Source organism: Pleuronectes platessa, chromosome 3 (genome assembly GCF_947347685.1).
Source record: "Pleuronectes platessa chromosome 3, fPlePla1.1, whole genome shotgun sequence".
In the NCBI taxonomy this organism is placed as follows: Eukaryota; Metazoa; Chordata; class Actinopteri; order Pleuronectiformes; family Pleuronectidae; genus Pleuronectes; species Pleuronectes platessa.
Genome location: NC_070628.1, coordinates 20707863 through 20735025, shown reverse-complemented (window position 1 = coordinate 20735025; position 27163 = coordinate 20707863). Strand labels below are relative to the sequence as shown.

The 27163-nt window shown below is 40.6% G+C and overlaps 1 protein-coding gene across 5 annotated transcripts; it reads left to right on the top strand.

Moving 5' to 3' along the window:
* Positions 1-19: 19 nt before the first annotated feature.
* Positions 20-26405, top strand: LOC128431082 (complement C3). Of its 5 annotated transcripts, none has more exons than XM_053417320.1 (43): positions 20-177; positions 1787-1982; positions 2108-2270; positions 2392-2486; positions 2833-2921; positions 3223-3305; positions 3416-3503; positions 3847-3949; positions 4147-4267; positions 4487-4602; positions 5406-5552; positions 6196-6295; positions 6406-6500; positions 6591-6782; positions 6896-7051; positions 8014-8140; positions 8273-8341; positions 8557-8754; positions 8936-9056; positions 9160-9248; positions 9355-9494; positions 12868-13080; positions 14285-14348; positions 14441-14530; positions 14658-14864; positions 18485-18560; positions 18686-18845; positions 18963-19058; positions 19427-19577; positions 21526-21611; positions 21975-22052; positions 22440-22595; positions 22692-22754; positions 22905-22986; positions 23178-23226; positions 23319-23409; positions 23515-23604; positions 23694-23796; positions 23976-24044; positions 24602-24694; positions 24819-24902; positions 25891-26038; positions 26149-26405. In XM_053417320.1, the coding sequence occupies exons 1-43, from the start codon at positions 101-103 to the stop codon at positions 26288-26290; spliced, it is 4956 nt and encodes a 1651-aa protein (XP_053273295.1). In that variant the 5' UTR covers positions 20-100; the 3' UTR covers positions 26291-26405. The 5 variants fall into 5 exon arrangements, 3 of the variants coding, with proteins under 3 accessions (XP_053273295.1, XP_053273287.1, XP_053273280.1); XM_053417312.1 differs by having other exon boundaries at positions 23976-24065; positions 25894-26038; XM_053417305.1 differs by having other exon boundaries at positions 23976-24065.
* Positions 26406-27163: the final 758 nt, after the last annotated feature.

Here is a 27163-nt window from a genome sequence, read left to right as displayed (position 1 = left end):
GTGGAGGTGAACTCAGTAGAGGAGGGAAGCGAGAATATAAAAAGGAGGGAGCGGCAGTGCAACAGTCGACATTGTCAGCAGAACAGAATCAGCGAGGAGGATGAGTAGGACTCCACTGTGGCTGTTGTCCTGGCTGGCCTTTGCCTCTGTCACCTCACTGGTTGATGGAGCTCCACTGTGAGTAGATCTGTCTTTGTTACGTCTGCTGGGCAGTTTATGATTTCATCCCTGTCCATTTGTTTTTCAGCAGGCTAACGCAAATGCATACTGAGTGGATTTCCACAAAACTTTGTGGAACAATTGTACATGGGCAATGAAAGAACCCATTAACTTTTAGAGGGGATCCATGCAGACACGGGCAAATCCAGAAACCCCCCCTCCTATTTTTGTTCACATAGAGAGATATGACATTTTTTTACTTTGAGTAACAATAATAATAATAATAATAATGATGTTATTAATAAATCTTATTTGTATAGTGCTTTTGAAAGAACTAGGATAAAATCATAACATCATTATACATTGAAGGCAGCTCTGAAGAGGTGAGTTTTGAATAGCGTTTTTTTGTTGGGTGTCTAGATCGCAGTGCGGGAGCAGCAAGCTGATTGGCAGATGCAGAGTGGACTGGACGAGTCGGGTTGTAAGGTTTAATTATGTCCAGGATGTAGACTGGGCCCGATCCGTTACGGGCAGTCAGCGCATTCATAGACATCAGCAGGATGTGAGTTGTCAAAGATATCAGAGCGGAGACTGTTTTAAAACATTTTATTCACTTAGCTGAATCATTACCCTCATTGGACCTACAGTCTATGAAGCATCTTAGGATATGTCTTGCAGCTGTTTTAATATTTATATTATCATTATGAATTAAAATATAACTAATTCTAAACTTGGGCATTTCAATGCATTTTCAGGAATTTATATGTATAGATATTATAATCTAATCATTAAATAACATATATTTTTACTCGATCATACAAGACATGCCAAATTTAAATCCTGTTTTCAGTGACAAGTGCTCATCTTGGCCCGTGAGTAAAGACATTTAAGTGGCTTATTAACTTGAATATTTAATCGAACATAGTCAAATCCAAATAGTACAGCAAGCTGTCAAAGACAGCCGAAGTAGCTTTAATATGCCTATTTGTCAGACTAAGAAAAGAGTCTGCTTCAATGCTGGACCTTTGTCCTCTTTTTATGTTTTCCAAATGTGTCAAGATTTCATTGGTTCTTTTCTGACCCACACCACATCCCTCCACAAAATGGATTTTCATGGTAATTTGTACAGTAGTTAAGCATAATCCTGCCAACAAACACACAATCACAAAAACACATACAGATGAAAATACAACCTCCTATAGGTAAAAAAAGGTGTTAGTTCATATGGATGTGAGCCACTGCTGCACATCTGGCCTTCGTGTGGCCTGGCCAAAATTGATATGAGCCTAAAATAGCCCACTTGTAAAATAGCAAAAGTGGCCCAAATATACCAAAACAAATGAGTTCCTTTTTGGAAACATGCCCTGCTCTAGGTCAAATGTAAGGTGGATGTAGACCTATAGTGGCCCATATGGTAAATGGTGACGATGGCCCAAACACCACAAAACAAGTTCAGGTCACCTTTGGTTGACTTGAAGTATTGCTGTGGTTTAGTTGTGGCCCAGATCGAGCAAACAGGAGCAGATTGCTCAATTACCATTAGTCCTTGCTGTAGGTTGGCTAGATTATACTGTGGCATTATGACGGTGGTTTTTATTTATCTTTGTCTTTTCCTCCTGCTCTGTAGGAAGGTGATGTCTGCCCCCAACTTGCTGCGTGTAGGAACGGCAGAAAATGTCTTTGTGGAGTGTCAAGACTGCACAGGAGGAAACATCAGGGTCGAAATCAACGTGATGAACCATCCAACCAAGAACAAAAGGCTGGCAACCACATCTGTGACTCTTACCAGTGTAGGACACTTCCAGGCACTGGGACAAATAAGGGTATGTGAGCCACTGTTGCTGTGACTTGGCATCATTTTCTAACATGAACTCCGAGAGAAATGCTCCTCGCACATGTTCGTCCTGCTCCTCGTTCACACACTCATTTCTCTACATGCTGCCATCAGATCCCTGCTGGAGACTTTAGCAAGGACCCCAAAGTGAAGCAGTACGTCTACCTGCAAGCTCAGTTCCCTGACCGCCTGCTGGAGAAAGTCGTCTTGGTGTCCTTCCAGTCTGGTTACATCTTCATCCAGACTGACAAGACCCTCTACACCCCAAACAGTAAAGGTCAGTTCAATACGACTTCAGCGCTGACGAACTCACCCATATCCCTGCAAGTAGGCCATCATTTTTTATTTTTTATGAATGACTGCACTGTAAGATAAATCTCTGTCTCTCTTCCTGTCAGTTAATTTCAGGATGTTTGCAGTGACGCCCGGCATGGAGCCGGTGGAGAGGGACGAGCAAATTCAAAGCGAAGCTTCCATTTCCATTGAGTTTGTGGTATTGCATTTTACCTTTACATTTTACAAAGAAAAGTTGAATTACAATCAACTCAATGGCACATCATTTCCTACCTTTCACCATCAACTCCAACGAATTCTTAGATTTAAAATTTTTTTTTAAATACCTTCAGTGGACCCCGTTTCTAAGACTAATCATTTCACGTTTCAAGGGATCTCCTGTAACAGTCGTCCCATCACTCATTGTTCAAGTAAAGAAGCATTGTTGAAATAGCCAAGTGTCCATCATTGAGCTGGTTGAAAACTGTTGGTTGTTTGTAATGTTAGACTTCACTAAAAGTGGCAGGGTTCAGTGTTAATGGTTTTCCAATGATTTTTATTTTTAGACTCCTGAAGGCATCGTTTTACCTCTGGATCCAGTCTCTCTGAAATCAGGGATCCACTCTGGAGATTACCAACTCGGTGAAATTGTCAGGTTAGTATTTTATTAAATTAAATTAAACTATTTTGGGCAGCCGTCAGTTTATTAATCTTTATTTACAACCTGATATTTTTAGTCTATTGGACTGAAAGAAATAAAAGAACAGTGACAGACTTCATGATTTATTAGAGAGTCAACCTGAATACTTTAAATGCAGTTTTTCTCATCTTCAGATATTTTAATTCTAATTTTTGCATTTGTGTGTGTGTGTGTGTGTGTGTGTGTGTGTGTGTGTGTGTGTGTGTGTGTGTGTGTGTGTGCGCGTGCGTGCGCGTGCGTGCGTGCATTCATGCAGCCCTGGACTTTGGAAAGTTGTCGCTAAGTTCCACAGCAACCCACAGGAGAGCTTTTCTGCAGAGTTCGAGGTCAAAGAATATGGTGAGTCCCTTTTACCTCAAGCGTTATTTACTGTAAAACCTAAAAAGCATTCATTAATTTTTACTTCCACAATAAACTTACTTGATTTATTACATTTGTAAATTTTTTAGTGCTGCCCAGTTTTGAGGTGAAACTGACGCCTTCGAGCTCCTTCTTCTATGTCGACAGTCCAGATCTCACCATCAACATCAAAGCTACGTATGTGAAGGGTTTTGTTTTGTGGTTCTAAAGAGAAGAGTTGTCATTATTGGATTGATTGAATTAGAGGATGTGTTTAGAGCTTTTACCCCTGGATCCGCCATTGTTTTGATTTCGTTTTATATTTTCTTAGTATACTTTTCTTTTTATTTGTGTTAACGAGTTTATTGATTGTTTCCTTATTTTTGTAAAGCGTCTTTGAGAGCATTGAAAAGCGCAAAAAATTCTTATGTATTATATTATTATTTTTATTATTATATATTATTATACATTTTGATGATCCCAATTTTAGTGGCCCAGTTTTTCTTCTTTTTGGGTTTAAACCTTTGCTTCTGGCTTTTAGTTATCTGTTTGGTGAAGAGGTGAGTGGCCAAGCATACGTGGTATTTGGGGTTCAGTATGATGGCCAGAAGATAAGCTTCCCCAGCTCTCGTCAGAGAATATTGGTGAGCACATACTATAATTCTGTCTGCCAATTTGCCAGTTGCATTGCATTTCATTGTCCCATTCCTATCTGCAGATATTAAATATTCATGATGTTCAGAATGAAGCCAGACTGACTAGTACCTCCAACTTTTTGCTTACTGTTCTACTGTGCCACTATACTGTGTTTAATAGTTTTATATGTGTTATGTCACATTAGATCGAGAATGGTAATGGGGTGGTCCAACTGAAGAGACAGCACATCACACAGACCTTCCAGGATATCAATAAACTGGTGGGGAGTCCGATATTTGTAGCCGTCAGTGTGCTGACAGAGAGCGGTAAGAAAGACAAACTGTGAGTTTGTGCCATTTCAGCTTGTCTGATTCAGCAGCTCCAAGGACTTATTCAATGTCATTGACAAATATCCACACTATGAGCAAAAATATCAACTTCATTTAGGATATGTGCATTAGAAATGACCATTTTCATATATCAGTTTAGAATGTGAACAAATGTAATGAGGCTGTGGTTGGGTGTGCGTTTGTGTATCTGCACAGGTGGTGAGATGGTGGAGGCAGAGTTGAGAGGTATCCAGATTGTCACATCACCCTACACCATCCACTTCAAGAAAACGCCCACATTTTTCAAACCGGGAATGACCTTCGATGTTGCGGTAAAGCCCTGACAGATTTATACAATTATATAAAATAACAGTGACGTTCTATATTTCAATGATGCAACATGAACGAATTATATTCCAGAGGGCAAGCAGTAATTCATACATTTCAAATCATGTGTTTATTTATTTGCTGGAGACAGTGCTCCTTATTCCACAGACAAAATACTGTAAACAAGTTAGCTGTACAAGCTAATTTGATTTATCAGCTTTTGCCAGGCAACCTTAAATAAAATAAAATTACCTAAGTTATATAATTAAAAATATCTATGGATAATATATATGCAATCAAAAACATTTTCTGAACTGACTGTCCAAAAAAACATGAACAAAACACTAATCCAATTTCAATGTTTGGTTTTGCTTAAATTATTCATCTTTTTATTTGTAATATATCGCAAGGTGTCTTTGGGTGTCTGTCAAGGCGTAGTGAAATAAAATGTATCGTAATATAGTATTATTATTATTATTTCTGTTGTTGTAGTTGTCTTGAGTTTGTATATTAAAGGTTAGATAATTCCTACTCAAATCAACAGATTAAATATTCTAATCCCACATTGCAAAATTGTTTGGGCCTACACTGTCCCACTGTCATCCAGCCCACATACTGTGTGGAATGATGGCACTTGGGCAGTACGCTCCTGTTTGCCAGATCTGAGTGGCCCTAATTAGTTTTGTGCTAACATTCACCATTGTTCTGTTCTGTCTATTATTACACATATAATATGTGATTAACTGTATGCTTTGATAATACAGGTGAATATTTCTCATTGTTTGGCTGTCTGTTTCCTTGATGACAGATTGAAGTCACAGATCCAGATGGAACTCCAGCACAAGGCATTGAAGTGGTGGTGAATCCAGGTCAGCTTCAGGGTATAACTGCAGCAAATGGCTATGCAAAGCTTACAGTCAACACAGTGGCCGGAGTTTCAACACTGACCATCAATGTAAGTGTCTGAAGTTTCTTGATTTAAATTTTTGCTCTTCATATGACACAGTTCGTTTGGAAACAGTCGCCTGTCACATGAAAAAACAGACGGCATAAGCCTTGGCCTCCAGTGTAGAACACATCATGGATAATCAATTACAATTGTTGTTAAATTCTGCATTGTACAATGATACAACCGGTAACATGTGAAGGGAAAAATCGATTCCTAGAGCAGTTCCTGTGTACACCAGCATGTGCATGACATAATTTTAGATGTGTTATTATAGATGGGATTTTTTCCTGAAACGAGCCAAAGCACTCACATTGACAGAGATCATTTTAGTATAACATAGTAGTATGGATAAAGCCTCAGTAGCTGGAAAAGGCAACTCCGCCGCAGAGGTCATATGAGCTTATTCACCGATCGCAGTCACGGATGTAGGAAGGAAGAAGAAGTGTTACATTTAAGCCATTTTAAGGTGATACAAGGATTTTTTTGAACTAAGAGTTCTAAAGGTGTAATACACTTCTGGAGGAGGACTTTAAAACCCTCATCAATTCTCGTCATGTCATTCAACAATAGGATGAGATCGGACGGGACTGTGCAGAGCTGAGATCTTTTATATGTATTTCTTTATAAACATATGTGTCTCTAATTGAAGGCCAAGACCAAAGATCCTCGTATCTCACCTGAGAGACAAGCAGAAGCCACCATGACAGCTCACAAATACAACACTAAAAGCCAAAACTACATCCACATAGGTAAGTCTAAATAACTTCAGATGATAGGACAAGGCTGTGATGATAAAGTACTGTATGCGCCATAAACTATTCAGTGTCTCGCATTCATTGCAAAATATCATGTTTTGTAGATGTGGATACAGAAGGACTGGAATTAGGAAATAATCTGAAAGTCAACCTCAATCTAAAAAAACAGTCAAATCAAGACAGTGACATCACATACCTGGTGAGAGATGTTTTTCTCTGCCTCGTGGCTCGACCTATGTAAAGTATAAACTCCGGTTTTAAGTACTTATGTGTCAATCTGTGCCCCTAGATCCTGAGCAGGGGTCAGTTAATCCAACATGGCCGTTACCATACAAGAGGCCAAGTGTTGATTGCCCTGATAGTTCCCATCACCAAAGACATGCTGCCATCATTCCGCATCATAGCCTATTATCATCTAACTGACAATGAGGTAGTGTCAGACTCTGTGTGGGTGGATGTCAAGGACACCTGCATGGGCTCGGTATGACCCACATCACTGTTTTTAAAGAGTTAAACTAATTACGAGAAGAAACCAGACAAGCAGAGAGTGAAAAAGTTGGGTCTGTATTTTTCCGCCCTTCCCTTCATGTTTAGCTGAAGCTGGAATCTACGAGAGCCGCTCTGTCCTACGAGCCTAACAGGATGTTTGGTCTGAAGGTCACCGGAGATCCAGAGGCCTTGGTGGGACTGGTAGCAGTGGACAAAGGCGTCTACGTTCTCAATAACAAGCACCGCCTCACCCAGAAAAAGGCAATTTCTTTATTCTATCATTATCAATTGTAATATTTCCAAAAGTGGTTAAATAAAAAAAAAAGTGCCCTAAGTTTTCAATATAGGTCGTTTCAGACATGAACTCCGAAGTTTGCCTTTCTGAATGAATGATGCAGGAGGAGATTCTCTGCTTAGACGTGTTCACAACAGCACAGAAATCTCTGAAGCGTTCATGTGAGGGGAGGCGCAGGATGTAACGTGTTTGTCTGGCTGCAGAGATCTTGTGGTTTTTGTTTACAGCACATTCACAGTGGCATCGGCCCATATCACCCACACCTCTACACATTTCATCAGGGTCTCCTACGTGGTTGGCACCGCTTTTTCATCCTGGGATATTAGTTTTTTTCACTTTTGCATCCGTTACGTGTTAGAAGGGTAATGAAAACGCCCATTCTATGCCGGTGAACCTTCAGTGGATATCCAGCTCCGAGAAGGTCAGATTATCTCGTTGTCAGTCCATTTGTGAAAGCATCTTATTTTGGAGGGTCACAATTCCTCCGCCAAGGCCTAATATATGATAGTCTAAAAATTATAGTATAGATACAAATGAAAAAAGATAGTGCTTATTTATTTGTCATTAAAAGAATAGCAAAAAAATTGCCGGATGTGCCTTTATCCATATTTGGACATAAGACTAATGATCAGGACCTTTTCTCCACCAAGTTTGGGGGAAATTGGTTCAGTGGTTTTGTTTAATCTTGCTGACAAAAATATCCACCAACAGACAAACCAGTAGACACAGGTGAAAACACAACCTCCATGGTGGAGGTAATAATGTACATATATATGTATAGTGATGAATATCCAGTATACTCTAGATATCTGTCATGCTGCTGATGCACTTTATAAATACGTCTTTCTTATTGTGATTCAGAACTTGATTTATTTCCTTTATTCTTAACTTTGTATCCCTATGTGTAAATGACTTCCACACTGTTCAGGTGTGGGACATTGTCGAGAAATACGACACAGGCTGCACACCCGGCGGAGGGAAGGACGGTATGAGTGTGTTCTACGATGCCGGCCTGTTGTTCGAGTCCAGCACTGCAGGGACTCCCTACAGACAAGGTGACACAGATGTTCTCTCATTTGTTTTACTTTCTCACATTAAACTGATTTCATCCAACCGTCAAGACCAAAGTCAAACTATATCCTCCGTAAGTGGCTCTGTTTAATACTTAGTCTGTGTTGCATTTCCAGAGAGGAAATGTCCGGTCCTCACCAGGAGGAAACGATCTCCCACTATAATGCATGTCACGACCAGCTTGGGTAAGAACCACAACTCTAAACTATCTAGTCTACACATGACTATTTGAATTTTGAATAAAAGTGAACTGCCGTAAGATGGATAAGATTGACTTGACTAGTTTATGTATCTCTGTTTCTAATTTGCATTAATTTAAAATGCTTTATTCCAAACAGCTCCCCTTTCATTTTGTACTTCATCCCTTCTCACCTCTGTCTCTCCTCAACCCTCTTTCCAGTGAGTCATTGTACAAATGAACTGCAGCGTGAATGTTGTTTGGATGGCATGAGGGACACCCCCCTGTCATACACTTGTCAGACGCGCAGTAAGTACATCTCGGACGGTGCATCCTGTGCTGAGGCTTTCCTGCACTGCTGCACAGAGGTGGAGAACCTGCGAGGCGAATTGAAGCAGGATCAGCTCGTCTTGGCCCGCAGTAAGAGATGGGTGATGAGGGAAGGGGGGAAGAGGGCTGGGTTGGTCATCCAGGGCCAGCTACCAGGTGGCAAAACAAGACAGGCTTCACTTTTGTGTCCATCTCTATTTAGGATCTATGTGTCAGACTGGTGGTTGTGAGACAATCAAAGTGGTAACCTTCCTTGTTAATGACTCTCCAGGTCAGGAGGACGACAACAGTTACATGGACAGCAATGACATTGTTTCTCGCACCAAGTTCCCTGAGAGTTGGCTGTGGTCAGACATCAAACTGCCTCCTTGCCCGCAACAAACACCGGACTGGTGAGACAACTAAAAGAGACATTCAAAAATACTATACTCCGTTCATTACACCACCAACGTTGAAAACCTCTCTTAGTTTGTGCACTTTTTTTGTTTGATTCAGTGACTCCACATCCTTTGTGAAGAGCGTTCCTTTGCAAGACTCAATCACAACCTGGCAGTTCACTGGCATCAGTCTGTCAAGAACCCGCGGTGAGGACTCTGTGAATTTTAGTCGTACCACGATCATCTTAAATCTCTCTCATCCCCCATTTTCTTCTGCTCTGTTTCAATACTTCTTATCCTTCTCATCGTTAAGGAATCTGCATTGGCGAACCATTGGAAGTGATTGTCCGGAAGGACTTCTTCATCGATCTCAGACTGCCCTACTCTGCTGTCCGTGGAGAGCAGCTGGAAGTAAAGGCGATCCTTCACAACTACACCCCTGATGTTATCACAGTAAGTCGGAGCGCGATGCTTTGTTTTTTCTCGATGGAGTCAATGAGAGGATGATAATTTTTCTCACTGATGTCTAAGAAAGCAAAAGTAGATATTTAAGTGGTTGTTGCTCCTGGCTTTCATAGGGTTTTTTGTGGGATCTTAAAAAGTCTAACAAAGTCTAAAATTGGTAGAATTTTAGGCTGTTAAGGGTCTTAAATGTGGTATGATGCAACATACTAAGTCTTAAATATGTTTAAGTAGGTCATTTAATTCAAAATCAGCTGCACTTTAAGATTACCATTATTCTGAGAGAAATGATTTGGCTTCATGCATAGTTTCTAATATCTCTGTATTTGTAGTTCTTTCTCTTTGATAAAACTACAAACAAGAACAACATGGGACTGATAGTTGAGTCTACCAACACTTTGTTCAGAGTTTGTTTCGGTACACTGATACTGCCTGTAGTTTGTTAGATAGTTTGCGTTTCCAGGGTTATTCTCTACTTTGCTACTTCACTTTATATTCAATTATGACTCCAATATTCCTTTGTATCCGTCGTAATTGACGTAAGTCTTAAATTTCATTTATTATGGTCTAAAAATTCTTAAATCTTACTTGTGAAAACCTGAAGAAACCCTGGATATGTGTAGTAGTGGCTGACATGCCTCCTTCTTATTCTCAAGGTCAAAACAACAATTTCAACCATAAAATTTTTGTTAATTTATTTTTTATGTAAATCAAAGTGTACCTGAAATTTTCAAATATCAGAGGAATTTTTGAAGAAGAATCCTGTAATGGAAAAATTAACTAAGTATGTGTGAAACCTATGTTGTAGTTGGAAAGTAAGTTTTTGTAGCTCTTTCTAAAGGCTTTTATGACCTTTCTACATACATATACAAACTGCTCCAATAGTTTATTACCTGGACTGTTTTAATGGTCTGAACTGTGTATGACTTGAAAACTGTTAGACCCTTTAGACCAGGGGTGGGCAATTCATTTTCCCAAGGGGCCACATGAGAAACATGGACTGTTGTGGAGGGCCGTACCAGTAAGCTGAGCTCAATTCTACTCATATTAATTTAATAAGCTTCTACAGGTAAGAGTAAATGTAATGGTAAGGCAATGAAAAAGTGAGGAAGGCAAAGTAATAACAACAACAATATATCACACTTTAATCAACATTTACAAGAACAGTTGTGAACAAAATATGCACATTTTTAGCAGTATTTCAAAGATCAGCTTAAAATGAACTTTATACAAAATTGTATTACTATTTGTATATAGTTTAATCACCCCATTTACTGGTTTTCTGGGGGGGTTTTCTTGTTCAGTGAGAGAAATTTGGTCTGTTTTGGGCTTGAACAAGTGCACTGAAGTCAGGTTGAATATCTGAGGTGGATATGCAAAGGACAGCTGACAGGTGATCATCAGAGAGAAGATCTGTATCTAGATTTGTTAAACTTCATCACAGAAAATGTTTGTTCACATATGTAAGTAGATCCAAAGAGAACCAACATCTTCTGAGCATGCCTCTTCATGTATGGAAAGTTCTCCTCTTTGAGAGAACAATAAAACTCCAGCAGTGATACTGACTTAAAGTGTATCAGACTGCGGGTCAATGAGTTCGAGCTGAACATCACTGGTGCATTATCCACACTGCACGTGAAGGGAGAAGAAATCATGTGCATTTCACTTTCAACTGTTTTGAAGTCTTGAAATCTTCTTGAAAACTCACCATGCAGTGCCCCTAACATGTATGAGTACCTGCAGAGGTGATAAACTGATGGTGTGGATTCTTTCAGGGTTGGCATGTGGTTGAGAATGTTATCCTCCAACCGGATTGAAAGAAACTGCAACTTTCTAATGAAAGCCCTCACCAGGCTGTACATTTCATATGCAAATAGGCCCTTGCCTTGCACCTTGGTATTTAGCTCATTCATTAATGCAGTGACATCCACAGCAAATGCAAGATCTGCCATCCAGTCTGCATCTGAGAACTCTTGGATGTCCTTGCCTTTCTTTTCACAGAACTCTTGAATCTCTGTTCTCAGGTCCCATACTGTTTTAAGCACTTTGCCCAGACTGAGCCATCTGACAGCTGTGAGGTAGCCTATGTCATCATGTTCAGTCTCATGCTCCTTCAAAAGTGGAACAAACTGTCTGTGATTCAATGCTCTTGCCCTGATAAAGTTAACTAATTTAGTTACAACATCAGTAACATGATTTATTTTTAGCACTGACTTACACAACACCTCCTGATTTATAGTACAATGCAAAAATAGCTATTTAATTTCTGGGTTAATTTCCCTCACTTTATCTTGCATCTGCTTCAAAAGTCCCAAATTAGCCCCTGTCAGATTTGTACAACCATCGGTTTTAACACCTGCCAGTTTGTCCCATTTGAGTCCGAGCTTGTCCAAGCATGCAGTTACCTCCGTGAACAAATCACTCCCAGTTGTCGTCCCTTTTATTGACCGTGTTGCTGCCAGCTCCTCCGTAATCGCAAAGACTTTCGTCATCCCACATCCAAAGATGAGTAACTGGGCTGTGTCGTGAACATCACAGCTCTCATCTAGAGCCAAGGAGAAAATGTCAAAATCGACCCCTTTCTTTTGCAGCTGAAGCTCGAGATTTCCCGCGATGTCCTCGAACCTACGGTTCGTCTAGAGAGGGACATATTCTCATATGCCTCTTTCTTCATGTGCATATTAGTGCAGCAGAGTCCACCGAAACACTCCTTGATAAAATCCCCATCTGAGAATTGTTTACACCTTTTTGCGATTTTGTTGGATATCACAAATCTGGTCTTGACAGCCTCATCCCTGGATGTGGAAAGTTTGGCAAAAAAAACCTTGTTGCTTCTGCAGCTTAGATAGCAAAGCTTCCGATGGCCGTGCACGTTTTTCATCGGTCAAGTTTCAGTAAGTCTCTCCGTGCTTTGTCTCGTAATGGCGATTCAAATTTTAATCCTTTAAAACAGCATCCTTTGGGGGTCTAAAGTTTGGACCCCCAAAGAAACTGAACTGTGTGCTTATCTCCAAAGGAAACGTAAACGTAAACGAAAGGAAATGTAAATCAGTTTTCTGTGTTTAGATAGCTCTCTCCCTGCGCCTACAGAACCAGTCTGGATTGGCTGAGAGAGATAGCCTTAGTCCTCCTACATAAGATCATTGAGTTTGACTGTCCTGCATCTTCACTCTGAGATCCTTGTTGTTTCCCTGTGTTGATGCTTTCTGCAGAAAGCCCCTTATTAAATACTCGTAGATAACTTTGGTTTTTCCAGCCTCTTGTATTTGCAGATTTCAACCAGAATCCGAATCTTCTTGAGGCAGATCTTTGACCGACTGCCCATATACATCACTCATTGTTGTATCTTTGTGTCTATCCCAAGGTGCGTGTGGATTTGCTTGAGGAGGAGCATGTGTGCAGCGTGGCTTCTAAACACGCAAGGTATCGTCAGGAGGTCAGAGTCGGGCAGCAAACAACACGATCTGTCCCATTCGTCATCATTCCCATGAAGGAAGGACAATTCAGAATTTGGGTCAAAGCAGCTGTTAAAGACTCATCACTCAATGATGGAGTTATGAAGATGCTGCGGGTGGTGGTAAGAGAAACACACTCTGTACTTTACCTCTTTTTCACCACATTTCGCAGGTGTAAGCAGGTAAACCTGCTACAAAGGTGATGACACCTTTCCCATTGCCAGAAGTGGAGTTTGCCTTTATTTTCCCTGGTGCATCATGTTCTACGTCACAAACCTTAATGGGGTCAGTGGGCTCGTCATCAGGGCAATGTCATAAGTGACAGAAATGGCGAGGAGTATTGTAGACAAGCTGTGTGACCAGGCTTGGAATTATTTGTATGATGTGTCATAGATTTTTTTGTCTTGATCTTACCATTTGCTAAATGTTGATCTCCTTGAGGGTCTCAATCTTTGTTTATTACCGGAAGTCGCAGAACTTTAGCAAGTATAACGCTCACCATGCAGCCGGTTGCCTATACCAACTCGACCTGAGGCCTGATACTGTGTGATATGGATGTATGTGTTGCTGCTTTCAGCCCTTTGCAACCAGTTTAACCTGAGTTTTTGTATGTAGCCATTTTAATTTGTAAAATTATCCTGCTCTCATTAGGTGTGTCAATATCATTCCCAATAACTCCATCGGGCTCTATAAAAGCAAGTTCGCAAAGGCCCAGCATGAATCAGATGGTCTGGGAAGGATTTCCTTTTTGTGTCACCAGCTTGTCCCGTTCTTACCATCTCATCGTTAGCTACTATGGCTGTGCTCACTGCAGCCCTGCCACTCGTATACCTAGCACGTTGGCTTTGCCTCTGGCACACAATGAATCCTGGGATAGGTTTGGCCGGAGAAGGATTCACCCATTGGATCCCAAATGCAGTCCAATTGGGACACAGCTTTTGTGTCATTAGAAACTACAATTCTACAATGCAGTCCTCATTTTCCTATTTCATAAAATGCAAAAGTTACTGCTGTTCACATATAGCTGTCAGTGGCCAAATACTGATGATGACTAGTGATTTACTGAATGGGGAACAACCAGCGATCTCCTGTGGTAAAGTAAGTTTGGTGAAGCAGAAATCTTTTAGGACTTTACTTTGACTTCAAATGCAAACTGTATCAGCCCTTTCATAATGCAAAATCAACTGAGAAGAAGAATCAGACCAAAAAGGATTGAATATTTATTTTTTTAGAAACACTCTGTGTTTTATTGTTAACCAGCATAATATATTACTTAAAAAGTAGTTGTGATTTGTAATGTTTGTTTCTGCTGGGTTTTTTTTCTAGCCAGAAGGTGTTCTGGTTAAACAGCCACAGATTATAACACTAGATCCCTCTAAGAAAGGTGTCGGTGAGTTTACCACATAAACAGCTGCATTTGATAGTAATGTAGTAATATTGTGTTTTCATTATTCCTTGAATTCATCCTGTTTCTCTCTTCAGGAGGTAAAGAAGAGATAATTATCAACAGTGGAATCCCGAGGAAAGATTTGGTTCCAAACACACCTACTAGCACACAGATTTCTGTGACAGGTGGGATTATGGTACATTTGGACATGTCGCGCATCGCATGCTCGTAAAATGAATTCATGTTTATTTGCACGTTTCCTCCTGTTGATTTAAAGTGCTTTGGTTTTTCTGTTGATGTGTGTGCCTGCAGGGATGGAAAACATTGCTCCATTGGTAGAGAACGCAATTAGTGGGCAGTCGATGGGTAGCCTTATCCAACAGCCGTCAGGCTGCGGAGAGCAGAACATGATCCACATGACCCTACCACTCATTGCAACCACTTATTTGGATAAAACCAACCAGTGGGAGGCTGTGGGCTTTCAGAAACGAAATGCATCCCTCCAGCATATCAAGACAGGTAAGATCACTCAGATGTATTTACTCGGGCATACCTAAATTCACTGTGGCTGAAGTGGTATCAAAACAAACGAGACACGGACTTCCGGTTGGTGAGTTGAATGGAGTAGTCGTGTTTCTTCAGGCTCCCGCCACACAGTTTCCATTTTGACCATAAGTCAATATAAATGATCTCAACTTAGTGACAACTAAACACCAAACAGCACCCAAAAAAGTTTTTTGCCCAACGACATGTCGTCCAGACCAAACAAGCCGTCGAATAAGTCAGAACAAGCTGCCCAAGCGGACACTGCTATGGACAATGCTACGTTAGCAAACATGCTACCGGAGCTAAGAGCAGACCTGCTAACCAAACCGGACTCACTAGCTGTACGATTTTAAAACAAGCTGGCGGCAAAGTTAGATGGGATACAATCCACGTTAACCAACCATGAACAGCGAATCTCTGATTTGGAATCTGGGCTGAACCAGCTGCAGTTCTTGGAAGCAAAGGTAGCCTCTATTGCTGAAAATAATGCAAAGCTGAAAGCCAAGCTAACTGACCTGGAGGGGAGAAGCAGAAGGTGCAACGTACGTCTCATAGGTGTGCCTGAAGCAGTCCAGGGTTCATGGCCAACGTCTTTCTTCTCTAGTTTACTCTAGATGGGAGCAGACGGCATCTCACGTCAGTGAAAGAAGCACAGCAACTTTTGGATGCATTACCAGAAGCGTTAGAAGACTGATGCAAGTTAAAGCATTTGAGTTGTCAATAGCCTAACCTAAGCACATGTCATTGAATGGAGCAGGTATGCAATTGCGTTTTGTTAACAGAACAAATATGGCTGTTGGTGTGTTAGTTTTAAAAGATGCCAAAGTTATTTGTAGTTGCATAGAAAATAAGTGTGGCTCACTGTTTTATTTCCACCCCTTCTGGGTGGAACTGCTACATTGTACTGCTTTAGCCTATGTTGTTATCACACCTTTTGAGCCCTTAGGTGCGTGGCACAGTATGAGTTGTCTGACTGAAATGTGGCGACGCCGGTGAGCTAGTTCTGGCAGGCAACTCGAGCTGCTCTGCGCCAATCATGTTACATACATCATGTGACATACATCATGTGACATACCTCAATCTCCACAACCATCTATAATACACACCCACATTTTTAACCAGAGAGACATTTTCCATCAACCCCTCTTGCTCGCACTGCTGCTGCAGTATTGCTACCTATTGCTTCAGCGTCTCAGCGGTTGACCAAGTGACCGTTGTTCCTCCATGGATCGTCGTCTCTCTCAATCCAAGTGCTTCCTCCGAAGAAGGAGTTCGCTAATTTTAGGCTCTGTCCTTCGAGTTTCATTACGTGTGAATCGGACCACAGCGTCTGCGCCATGACTCCCGCGGGCCCCCAGCGCGCACCACATCCTGGAGGAGCTGCGCACATGAAGCATTTAATTCATCGGTTCTGAGCCACGAGTAAGTTTCAACTACTTCTTGACTAAAGGCGGCTACGCAAGGCCGAACAAATGCTGGTGGCAGCGGTGCTGCGGGGGCTTTCAACCTGTCTCCTCTGCTGAACGAAGTCTGCACTGAACATTATGAATGAAACAATTCAGTCTCGAATCACACGCCATCTTCCCTGCACGTGATGTAAACAACACTGGCGAGCCGGTTCTTCGTTTAGTACTTCCTGGTACTTCACTTCAGCAGGATTATGGGAGCTGTAGTCCCATCTCCAGCCATGGGAATCAAATTCTAGCAGGTAATCTGTTTTGTTATTCTGGAAACATTCAATTATATGAATATAATATATATATGTGGGTAGAGTGGTCGTCCTCCAACTAAGGTTGGTGGTTCAATCCTCAGTCTTCCCATCTGCATGCCAAAGTGTTGAAGATGTTGAATGCACTAATTGTAAATTACTTTCTTATATGACTTCTGGCTTGCAATGGTGTCGCAACGGACGAGCCATGTGCTATATTTGCTATATCAATATCAGGTAGACATCTAGAAAATGAGTTTTTATTAATGGCATATATTCAGTTATTGAAAAATCGAATGTTATTAAAATTATGGTCTGATAGAACTGGATTGCACGGAAGTACTGTTAAATGTTCAATTCCGACACCGTACGATAATACCAGGTCAAGTGTGTGGTTACAACAATGAGTAGGTTTGTGCACACACTGACTGAAACCAATTGAGTCTAGTATCGAAATAAATGCTAGGCTAAGGCTATCTTTATTATTGTCAACATGAATGGTCATGATGGTCTTTGATTGGACTAGGTTTGATTAAAAACTCAGGGAATTCCATTGAAAATTCGGTATAAGCCCCCGGAGCACGGTAAACTACAGCAAATATGATTGGCTGTTGGTGTTTCCTGGATTGGCGTGGAAGACTAAGAACAAGACATTCAAATGAGTTATAGCTGAGTTTAGGTTTAGGATTAATTGATAGACCGCAGATAAAAATAGCAGCAACTCCACCTCCTTGCCCGAATTCTCTGGGAAGGTGGGAATTTATATGACTGGGGGGAGTAGATTTATTTAGATTGACATATTCATCAGGATGCAGCCACCTCTCAGTGAGTGACAATAAATCTGTGTTGTAATCGGAGACGAAAATAGCCTAAGTTGACAGTGATCTAATGTTTAAAAGAGCACATTTAAAAGTCTTAGTTTCCTGTGTTGCTTCAGAGGTTGTGTTAATTTGTATGAGATTTTTGTCTGGAGTTCTCGCTCTGTTATTGTTTAATTTCAATAATTAAATCGGACGGTGGACAGACACAATCTCTATGGGGATGTGTGACTGATCCTGAGGGAGCGCAGAGAAGTGTTTAGCACTGCAGCTCTGCATCCTGGTCCCAACTCTGGGTTGTCATGTTATCCCCTCTCTGCCCACTTTGGTATCCCACACAACAACATCTTAACGGCTGAGGCAGAACATTCTATGGCCTTTTGCACTCTGTTGGCTAGGCGCTGTCACTGTAGTCACTGTAAATTGTAAAATTTGGAAAAATGTGAACATTATACAGTATCTCTTTTATGTCCTCATTTTGTATCGTCGATGCTCAATAAACATACTAGTAAAAAAAAAAAAAAAAGAGACACAACATGCTACATCTCTAGTTTAGCAGACAGAGGCAAGATGTGACATAAATTCTGCTGCAGACATCAAGGGTTGTTTGCAGCATATCGACACGAGCATTGTCTCTTATAACTAAATTCTCTGTTGACATCATTGTCAGTTTCTTCTACATATATGGCACGGCTTTTCCATCCTCATTTTGTGTCTCTTGCGTGTAAGAAGCGTCATCAACCCACCCACATGCTTGCAGTGAATCCTGCCGATGATTTCTTGCTCACAATGGCTCATTTTAACTTTATCCAGAGCCTTTATTCAGAGGCTGGCAGGAGAAACTCTGGAGCCTCTCACTCTGACATTTGCATTCTCACATACAGCCCCCCCCCCCCCCCCCCCCGGGACGTCAAGGGATTATCACGATTTAAGTTCATGTCTGAAAGCAGCTTTACTAAATACAACACATAGACGCATACACAACTAAGGTTTTCACCTGTTTTTTACAAACAAAACTGCCATCAGATATATTCAGTAAAAGCATTGTGTGCTTTGTTTGTGTCCAGGCTACAACAACGAGCTTGTTTTCCGTAAACCTGATGGCTCTTTTGCTACGTTCCTCCACGTCAAAAGTAGCACCTGGTGAGGCATCATAACATCTATGATCTCATACGTAAACATCCTCTAATATGTAATGTAATGTCTCCAAACATATATTCTACTATAAATTTATAGAACTAAACAATTCCCCCTCTCCCCTCCCTAAGGCTGACAGCGTACGTTACCAAGGTGTTCGCCATGGCTAGCAGTCTGGTGGCAGTGGAGAGCTACGTGATCTGTGACGCTGTGAAGTTCCTGATTCTCAACGCGCAGCAACCCGACGGCGTGTTCAGAGAAGTCGGAAGGGTGTACAGTGGAGAGATGATTGTGCGTACACTAATTTCATCAACATCAGTTTTCAACTTAATGGACATGAAGAGTAACATTACAAATTATATCACCATATACAAATAGAATTAAATTTGGGCATATGCGTGTGTGTAGGGTGATGTGCGTGGCTCCGATTCAGATGCCTCCATGACGGCCTTCATCCTCATCTCCATGCAGGAGTCACGGACTATATGTGCTGCCACTGTTAGTGTGAGTACCGGCTATCTTGTATTTTCTTAATTTTCTCACTTCTCATTATGAAACCATTGGCTGAGCCCTGCCCCCCTTATTTACTCCTGCCACTCCTGTCAACCTTCCTGCTCTTGCACGGCACATACAGTTACAATAATACTTGGGGCAGATTTGCTGCTCAAAAAAGTACATTTACTTTGATACTGTATTGAAGTTTATTATTAAGTAGATTCATTTTCAGGTACTTTTCACTTTTAGAGTCAGGGTTACCACATAATATACGTATCAGCAATACCTGTACTTTCTACTCTTTGCAATGCATTTTGTAATATGTTGTATTAAAGTAATTCCCCTCATCCTCTTTTTTTTCCTCTCCTTATGCCCAGAGTTTTCCAGGCAGTGTAAACAAAGCGGTGCAGTTCCTGGAGAGGCGTTTGGCCAGCCTCACCAACCCATATGCTGTTGCCATGACATCGTACGCCTTGGCCAACGAAGAAAAACTGAACCGGGAAGTCCTCTTCAAGTTCGCTTCTCCAGGTGCTGCCACACAACAAAATGATATGGATGTGTACAAGCAAATATAAAACACATCCACAATTAATTAGAGCCCGAACAACATTGATATTATGGGAAGATTTAAGTATAATAATAATAATAAAAATAATATAACACATACCTCTGCCAAAGCCCAACAGTCCTATTCTGACTGCATTTAAGTTCATTAGATCCAGATCTTTATTTGCATCTTCACCAAATTATAATGACTGAAGACTATTAGTCCCCTAAAAAGTCTGATTGGTTTCATCAAGATCCATGGATTATTTCCTGAAATATCAACAAATATGTCCAAGTAAAAAAAAAAGCCTCAATCCCCCGATCCAACTCTGAGGACCATACATGACTTAAGTATAAATAAATACAGAAATAAATGTATAAATAAATACAGAAATAAATAAATAAATGAAAAAGGAAATAAATTTATTAATACAGAATTAATAAATAAATACGTTAATAACAACAGAAAGGTCTAAATAAATGTCTTAAATATATTTGCACATTTATTTATTTATTAATGCTGACTGGTGTCCAGTAGCTGTTTGCAGCGTTGAGCTAGTTCACACTTAAAATGAACTAGTTCAAGTTCAGAGGGTTAGTTAAGGTTATTTTTTATTGGGATGATTTAGGTGTCAGTAGTCCTGACTGTGAGCGTCACGTCTGGTGTTGTAATGAGCACAAGGAGCGAGCCGAGAGGAGAAGGAGGAAACAGAAACTCCAGCTCGGTACAAACCACCTGCAGCTTCTGCTCTGCCCATGAAGCAGCTGATCTCTGAGCAGATGTGACCAGAGAAACTCTGTGTTTTCACTGTTTTTATTTATTTTTATTTTTCGATTTCAGTGTCCTTATGCTAAAGAGAGAGGCGGGCCTAACCGCAGTCTCGAGCAGGATTGGTCAACTGAGCTACACACACACACACACACACACACACAGGCCCCGTGGCTCCGCCCCCCACACCGCCACACACTCGCTCAGACAGAGACACAGGCAGTGACTGCGACTTGAGTTCGTCACCGTGAAGCAGCCGCTCAGTGACTTTGTAGAACAGTGGAAACAGTGAAAACACAGAGTTTCTATGGTCAAATCTGCTCAGAGATCAGCTGCTTCATGGGCAGAGCAGAAGCTGCAGGTGGTTTGTGGTGGTCTGGACCTAAATCATCCCAATAAAAAATAACCTTAACTAACCCTCTGAGCTTGAACTAGTTCATTTTCAGTGTGAACTGGCTCAACGCTGCAAACAGCTACTGGACACCAGTCAGCATTGAGGGGCAGAAGTAGTAGGGCTGGATCAATACACTCCTGTGACCAATCCTGCATGAGACTGCGGTTAGGCCCGCCTTTCTCATTAGCATAAGGACACTGAAATCGAAAAATAAATCAGGGAATAAATAAATAAATGTGCAAATATATTTAAGACATTTATTTAGACATTTCTGTTGTTATTAACGTATTTATTTATTTATTTCTGTGTTTATTTATACATTTATTTATTTATACTTAAGTCATGTATGATCCTCCATAACTCTGCACCAAATTTCATTATTTTAATATTTTCTTTCTTTTGTCATGCCCCGCCTCTCCACACAATTTTGATGAAAATCAGTTGAATATTTTTGCATAATCCTGCTAACAATTAAAAAAACATTGTCTATAAAGTATATCTATTTTATAGTTGAATATCAAGTCTTATTTAAGAAATACTTGACATAAATGTACATATTAAAAACTAAATGTCAAATATCTGTATTTGCCTTGAAAATACATTATAAATTGGATTTTTATTTAAATAAGCTTGTATTTGCTCACAATTTCCAATTCCCCCTGTTTTTATTTCATTTTTAGGCAAAATTAGATATTCTTAGTCACTGAAGTTTGTCACAAGTTCTTCTTTGTATTAAAAAGTTGCTTTGTCTGTTTTTTCCCCCTCAGACCGGTCCCACTGGCCTGTAGTTAAGGGACATATTTACACACTGGAGGCCACAGCTTATGCTCTTCTGGCTCTGGTCAAGGTCGGGGTAAGCATGTCCCACTTACAGTATGTGTGTTTGACCAGCCGAGATACACACTATAACAGTCACAAGCCATGCCTCCTCATTAAAAGGCTGGAGGGATTATTAGACTAGTGCAGTCCCTGTTCTGAAATAACTATTTGAATGGGCTGTTGGCCTGTGCTAATGCTGGTTGCAAATTTCTTATACAGTATAAAACATTTCTTACCATTTATAATCGATTACTTGTATCAGGTGAGCGCCAAGTCTCTGCAAAGAAGAGTTGCCACGATAGAAAAAACTATTTACATGGTGGGCTTCTGAAAACCCAACCGAAACCGATGCTCGATCACAGATACTTCAACCCTTTCTCCCCCTCTGTTGATTAAGGCCTTCGAAGAAGCCCGACCTATTGTGAGATGGTTCAACCAACAACAGAAGGTGGGCGGAGGATATGGATCAACTCAGGTAACCAAAGCATTCTCTCCATATGCACCTCTAGCTAGTTATCACGCATTTGAATTGTTATTCATTCATTCAACCTTTACTTTAACCCGGGAATACATTTAGGTTGATACCTCATTTACAAAATAGCTGAGTACAGAAAATTTACAAAATTACAGTTCATGAAATGTTATTCAAAGCACATTAATCAATTAAAACAAATGAATCAACTAAACCAAGAAAAGCTGGAAGTAAAATAAGATGAGATTGACAACTTAAATTGCCCCAAGGATTAAATTGAGTTGAACTTTAGATCTTTCTTTATGTTGTGTAAATTAATCTGGTCCTATGAACAATATCTTTGGTTTTTAAAGTGTTATTTTCTCCCCCTCGCTCTTTCTCTATCTCCAGGCTACCATCACAGTGTACCAGGCTGTAGCAGAGTACTGGGTCAGCGCTAAAGAACCAGAGTACGATCTGAATGTGGATATCTTGTTGCCGGGCAGGGCAAAGCCTGAAAAGTTTAACTTCAATTGGGAAAACCGCTATACCACAAGAACATCTAAAGTGAGTACACACTCTCACACACAAACTTGCATGTTGCTTTTCTTTTTGTTTCTTCTGCTGATCCAGTGTGTTCTTGTGTGTATTTTATATACTCAGATCAATGATATAAACCAGGATGTGAAAGTGACTGCCACAGGATCAGGAGAAGCAACAGTGACAGTAAGTAAAATGTTTGTTTTTTGTTCTTCGCTCTATCATCTGCTGTGTATCTGTTCATATTGATCCCAGATCCGACCAGATACATTTATTACCTAGTGTCAACAAAGCTTGTACGACAAAAGCCAATTTATGATATTTTCTGTGTGACAGATGGTGTCGCTGTATTATGCTCTACCTAGAGAGCAGGAGAGCGACTGTCAGAAGTTCAACATGTCAGTGCAGCTCATCCCAGGTAATTTGCCTGTCTCTTCATTTTTATTTGTTGTGATCATTTGTCATTTTCTCTGTTTTTCTCCTTGTATGCGTCTATTTTGTTTGTGCAACTGCACACTGTGTTTTTCCTGCTGAGTCGCCATCATTCTGCCAAGTTTTTTTTCTTTATGAGAGAGGATTTAATGCTTGTGTGTTATCATGCTTTTCCAGACAAAATGAATGCAGATGAGACGATATACAAGCTGAAAATAGAGGTTTTGTCAGTACAATAAAGAAACAATACTAACTGAAGTGTTTTTTCTATTGTTGTAACTGTCTCATTTAATTGAACATTGTACATTTCCTGCACAGATATAAGGACAAGGAGCGAGATGCAAGCATGTCTATCTTGGATATTGGTTTGCTGACTGGCTTCACCGTCAACACTAATGACTTGGACTTAGTGAGAGCTGTTACAGATACACACATACACACATAGAGCCAATGTGAGAAAGGACATGTTTAATGGTTTTGAAAGGTGACTGAAACGGTTTGTTTGTGTGTGTAGTTGTCTAAAGGACGTGCCCGCACTATTTCAAAATATGAGATGAACACTGTCCTGTCAGAAAGAGGCTCACTGATTATCTACCTGGACAAGGTGAGACGCAAGCCTTTCTGCCCCCTTTCCCCTTTTTCTCTAGACCTTGTTCGGTCTCTACATCACATTTGCTTTAAATTTCTCCGCAGGTTTCTCACACACGACCAGAGGAGATCACATTTAGGATTCACCAGATGATGAATGTGGGCGTCTTACAGCCAGCCACTGTTTCTGTCTATGAATATTATGACCGTAAGCCTCAAACACACTTTGAAAGACACTCAGTAGAGCACTTACTTTCCCCAAGGCCTAACAGTCGCCATAATTCAATCAGCTCCACCAAATTGCAAACACTCCAAAAAAAAAATTATCAAGTGTTTAATGTTGATTTTCACTTATGTAAGCACCTGTATATTTATTTTCCATTGCAGAAAGACATTGTGTGAAATTCTATCATCCAGAGAGGAAAGCTGGACAGCTACTGAGGCTCTGTAGAAATGGTGAGTGCACATGTGCCGAAGGTAAACAGGGTGGTGTCTCTTTGAAGACAAAAGCCATTCATACATTCATCCACTATCTATACCCCTTATCCTTTGAGGGTCACGGGGGGAAGCTGGAGCAAATCCTTGCTGACATTGGGCGGAGGCAGGGTACACCTTGGATAAATCAGGGGCCAACATACAGAGACAACAACCGTTCACACTCACATTCACACCTACAATCTCCTGCTTAACTTTCGACTGTTGGAGGAAGCCACAGTAGCTGAAGAAATCTCGAGCGAACACGGGGAGAACATGCAGAGACACGCTCAACACATGACACTAATGTAGTGCTTTCATCATCCTCCATTGTCTGTTACCTGCAGCCTTTAAGTATCACACCTCATTCAATTTGGGTGAAGATTAACTGAGTTGGAAGGAGGTGGTCGTGGAAAGTGGCTCACAGTAAATCTCCAGAAGCTGATGTCTCCGGTTGATGCATCCATACACCAACACATGTTGTCAATTAATCGAGTCATCACTTGTGTATTTACTTTGTGCCTATTGTTTATTTCCAGAGAACTGCAGTATGCAGAAGAAGGGAAAGATCAGCAATGATCTGCGCACAGAAAAATCTTGTGTGATTACTCCTACCAGCAAAATAGATTTCGGTAAGATTGTCTACACTTGAGTTGAGATTTGTTTAAGACTTAACATATTGTGTGTTTGTGTAAGTGAGTGATTGTTAAATAATCAAATATGTGAGGTAACCATCTTCCTCTTGTCTGTCCTCAGTGTACAAAGTGAGACTGGTGAACTTCACAGACGGTTTGATTACTGACATTTACACAATGAGGGTATTGAAAGTGATCAAAGAAGGTGGGTATTTATCTCCTCTGTGAACCATCAGAAATTTTAATCACCTTGTTTTTTATTTAATATATTTCTAAGGCCATTTCACAGAAGGTTTGCACCAAGGTCCAAAACAGGGATATTGTCTTTTCTACATTGTTTGCATTGATCTGTTGTTTTGGTTTCTGTTTTTTTTGTAACGTCCTGTCACCATCACCTATGTGGGCTGTCTGCCTATGCTTCATTTTGATTAGTTTGTAGACAGACCTGTTGTCAGTTTGTCAGGTGGAGAAAATGAATGAACCAGTTGATTTCATTCATTTCGTTGCCACAGGTATATCCTTATGGTATTACTAGCAGCATTACAAACTTCAGGCACGATATTATTGGTACTAGAGACTGCAAGCATTCCTGCAAGCAGCTTGCACTTCTTTGTCTGTCCTCTTTTCTTTAATGCCGTCTCAACTTTGACAAAAATGTTTGCCTTCGTGTTTTTTCCGTGGTCTCCATGTCTGATGTCACAACCAACACATGAGGTGCTCTCTCATCTTGCTGTCTTACCAAATAAGCACGTTCACCTGGCTGTCATGTTTTCATCACTGCTGATAAGAGCCTCGTAAAACCAGTGACTACTGCTTAGTCATTTGCCCTGGAAGTGAATACAGATTGAATCCATCGCCATTGCAGACAAAAGCCAGACATTAGTGAATATTAAGGTTCTTTTTTGCCAGTTGAAAAGGGGCTCTTTTTTTCTGCATTGTTGTTTCTGTATGCACATAGAGCAATAATTGCCCATTTAAAGAAAGCATATTTATTTAGATTTGTGCAGAGGGGCACATGAAAAGATTGATTTCTGTTTGCAAAGTAGAAAACTACCCCTAGCAGCAGGCTAACTTAGCTTGCATCGCCAGACGAAAAAACAGTGGGGGTACAGCCCAGCACCTGCATGTAGACCGCCAAAATGTCTCACTATTCATTGATTTTATACATCTCCTCCTCTCATTTATTTCAATAGCAGGAAGTTTCGGTGTGGGACCGACGGGGGAAAAGCGCACATTCCTGAGTTATCCACACTGCAGGCAGTCTTTAAATCTGGGTGAAGACAAAACGTACCTCATCATGGGCACGTCACAAGATATTCACAGAGATGAACAACATCAATTGTAAGTGTCTTTGTTTTTAAACAACTGCAGCTCCCATCTGCTGTTTCAGCACTTTTTCGACATCATGTTCCATGATATTTTCACATGGTATTTCACTCTGCTCTCCACAGGTATCAGTACGTGCTCGGGGAAAGAACCTGGATCGAGTACTGGCCCACAGACGCCGAGTGTCAAGTCGAGGAGCACAGACCAACGTGTTTGGGCTTAGAGGATATGGTCCAGCAGTACGAGCTCTTTGGATGTCAGCAGTAGCGTAACACAAGAGAAAACGCTTTCTTTTTTAAATCATTTTTATTTGCTGCTGTGAGATGTGAAGGATTTAAACCTTAATACCTGCATTGTGTTGATTAAAATGTAATGGTCTTAATCTCATTGTCAGTGTCTTTTTCAATCAAACTCTGCTACTGCTGTGATGTGGAGTTTAAGAAAACTCACACACTATGGATCAATTAATATTTGCAGCAGTAATAATATACAGTTTTACTGTAACTGAAATGCTGTACTTCTACTGGCTAAATTGGTAAACAAGAAAATCTGGTCAAACAAATACTGTGAATAAAAAAGCAATGGGAATGTGATGCAGGATTCTCTCACAAAATGTAAATTAACATAAATTAGGTGATTCAATTGTTGGACAAGTATTAAGGTGACCAAGGTGAGTCTGTGTTGATGGAATCCTAAGCATATGTGGTTCCTCTAATCAAAACGTTTTCTGTCCTTACTAACTTACAACATTTAAGCCTATTTAATTCCCTGGTGAGGAAATAAACCCTCAGACTGAGTGATCAATTCAATGATATCAAAGTATTTATTTAATGGTCAAGAAACAATTTACAGAGAATAGATTTGAACACAAACAGAGTTACTAAGCAAACACTTGGCCAAGCGGGACAGAATCCTCAACACCACTGCAGGTATCAAGGATCTGACAAAGGGCAAAATGAGATGTGCCAGTTTTTATGCACAGCTCAAGGGTTCACGTCTATGGAGGACCATACATGACTTAAGTATAAATAAATAAATGTATAAATGTGGGGGGCGGAGTTGACCAATCCTGCATGAGACTGCGGTTAGGCCCGCCTTTCTCATTAAAATAAGGACACGAAATCGAAAAATAAATAAATC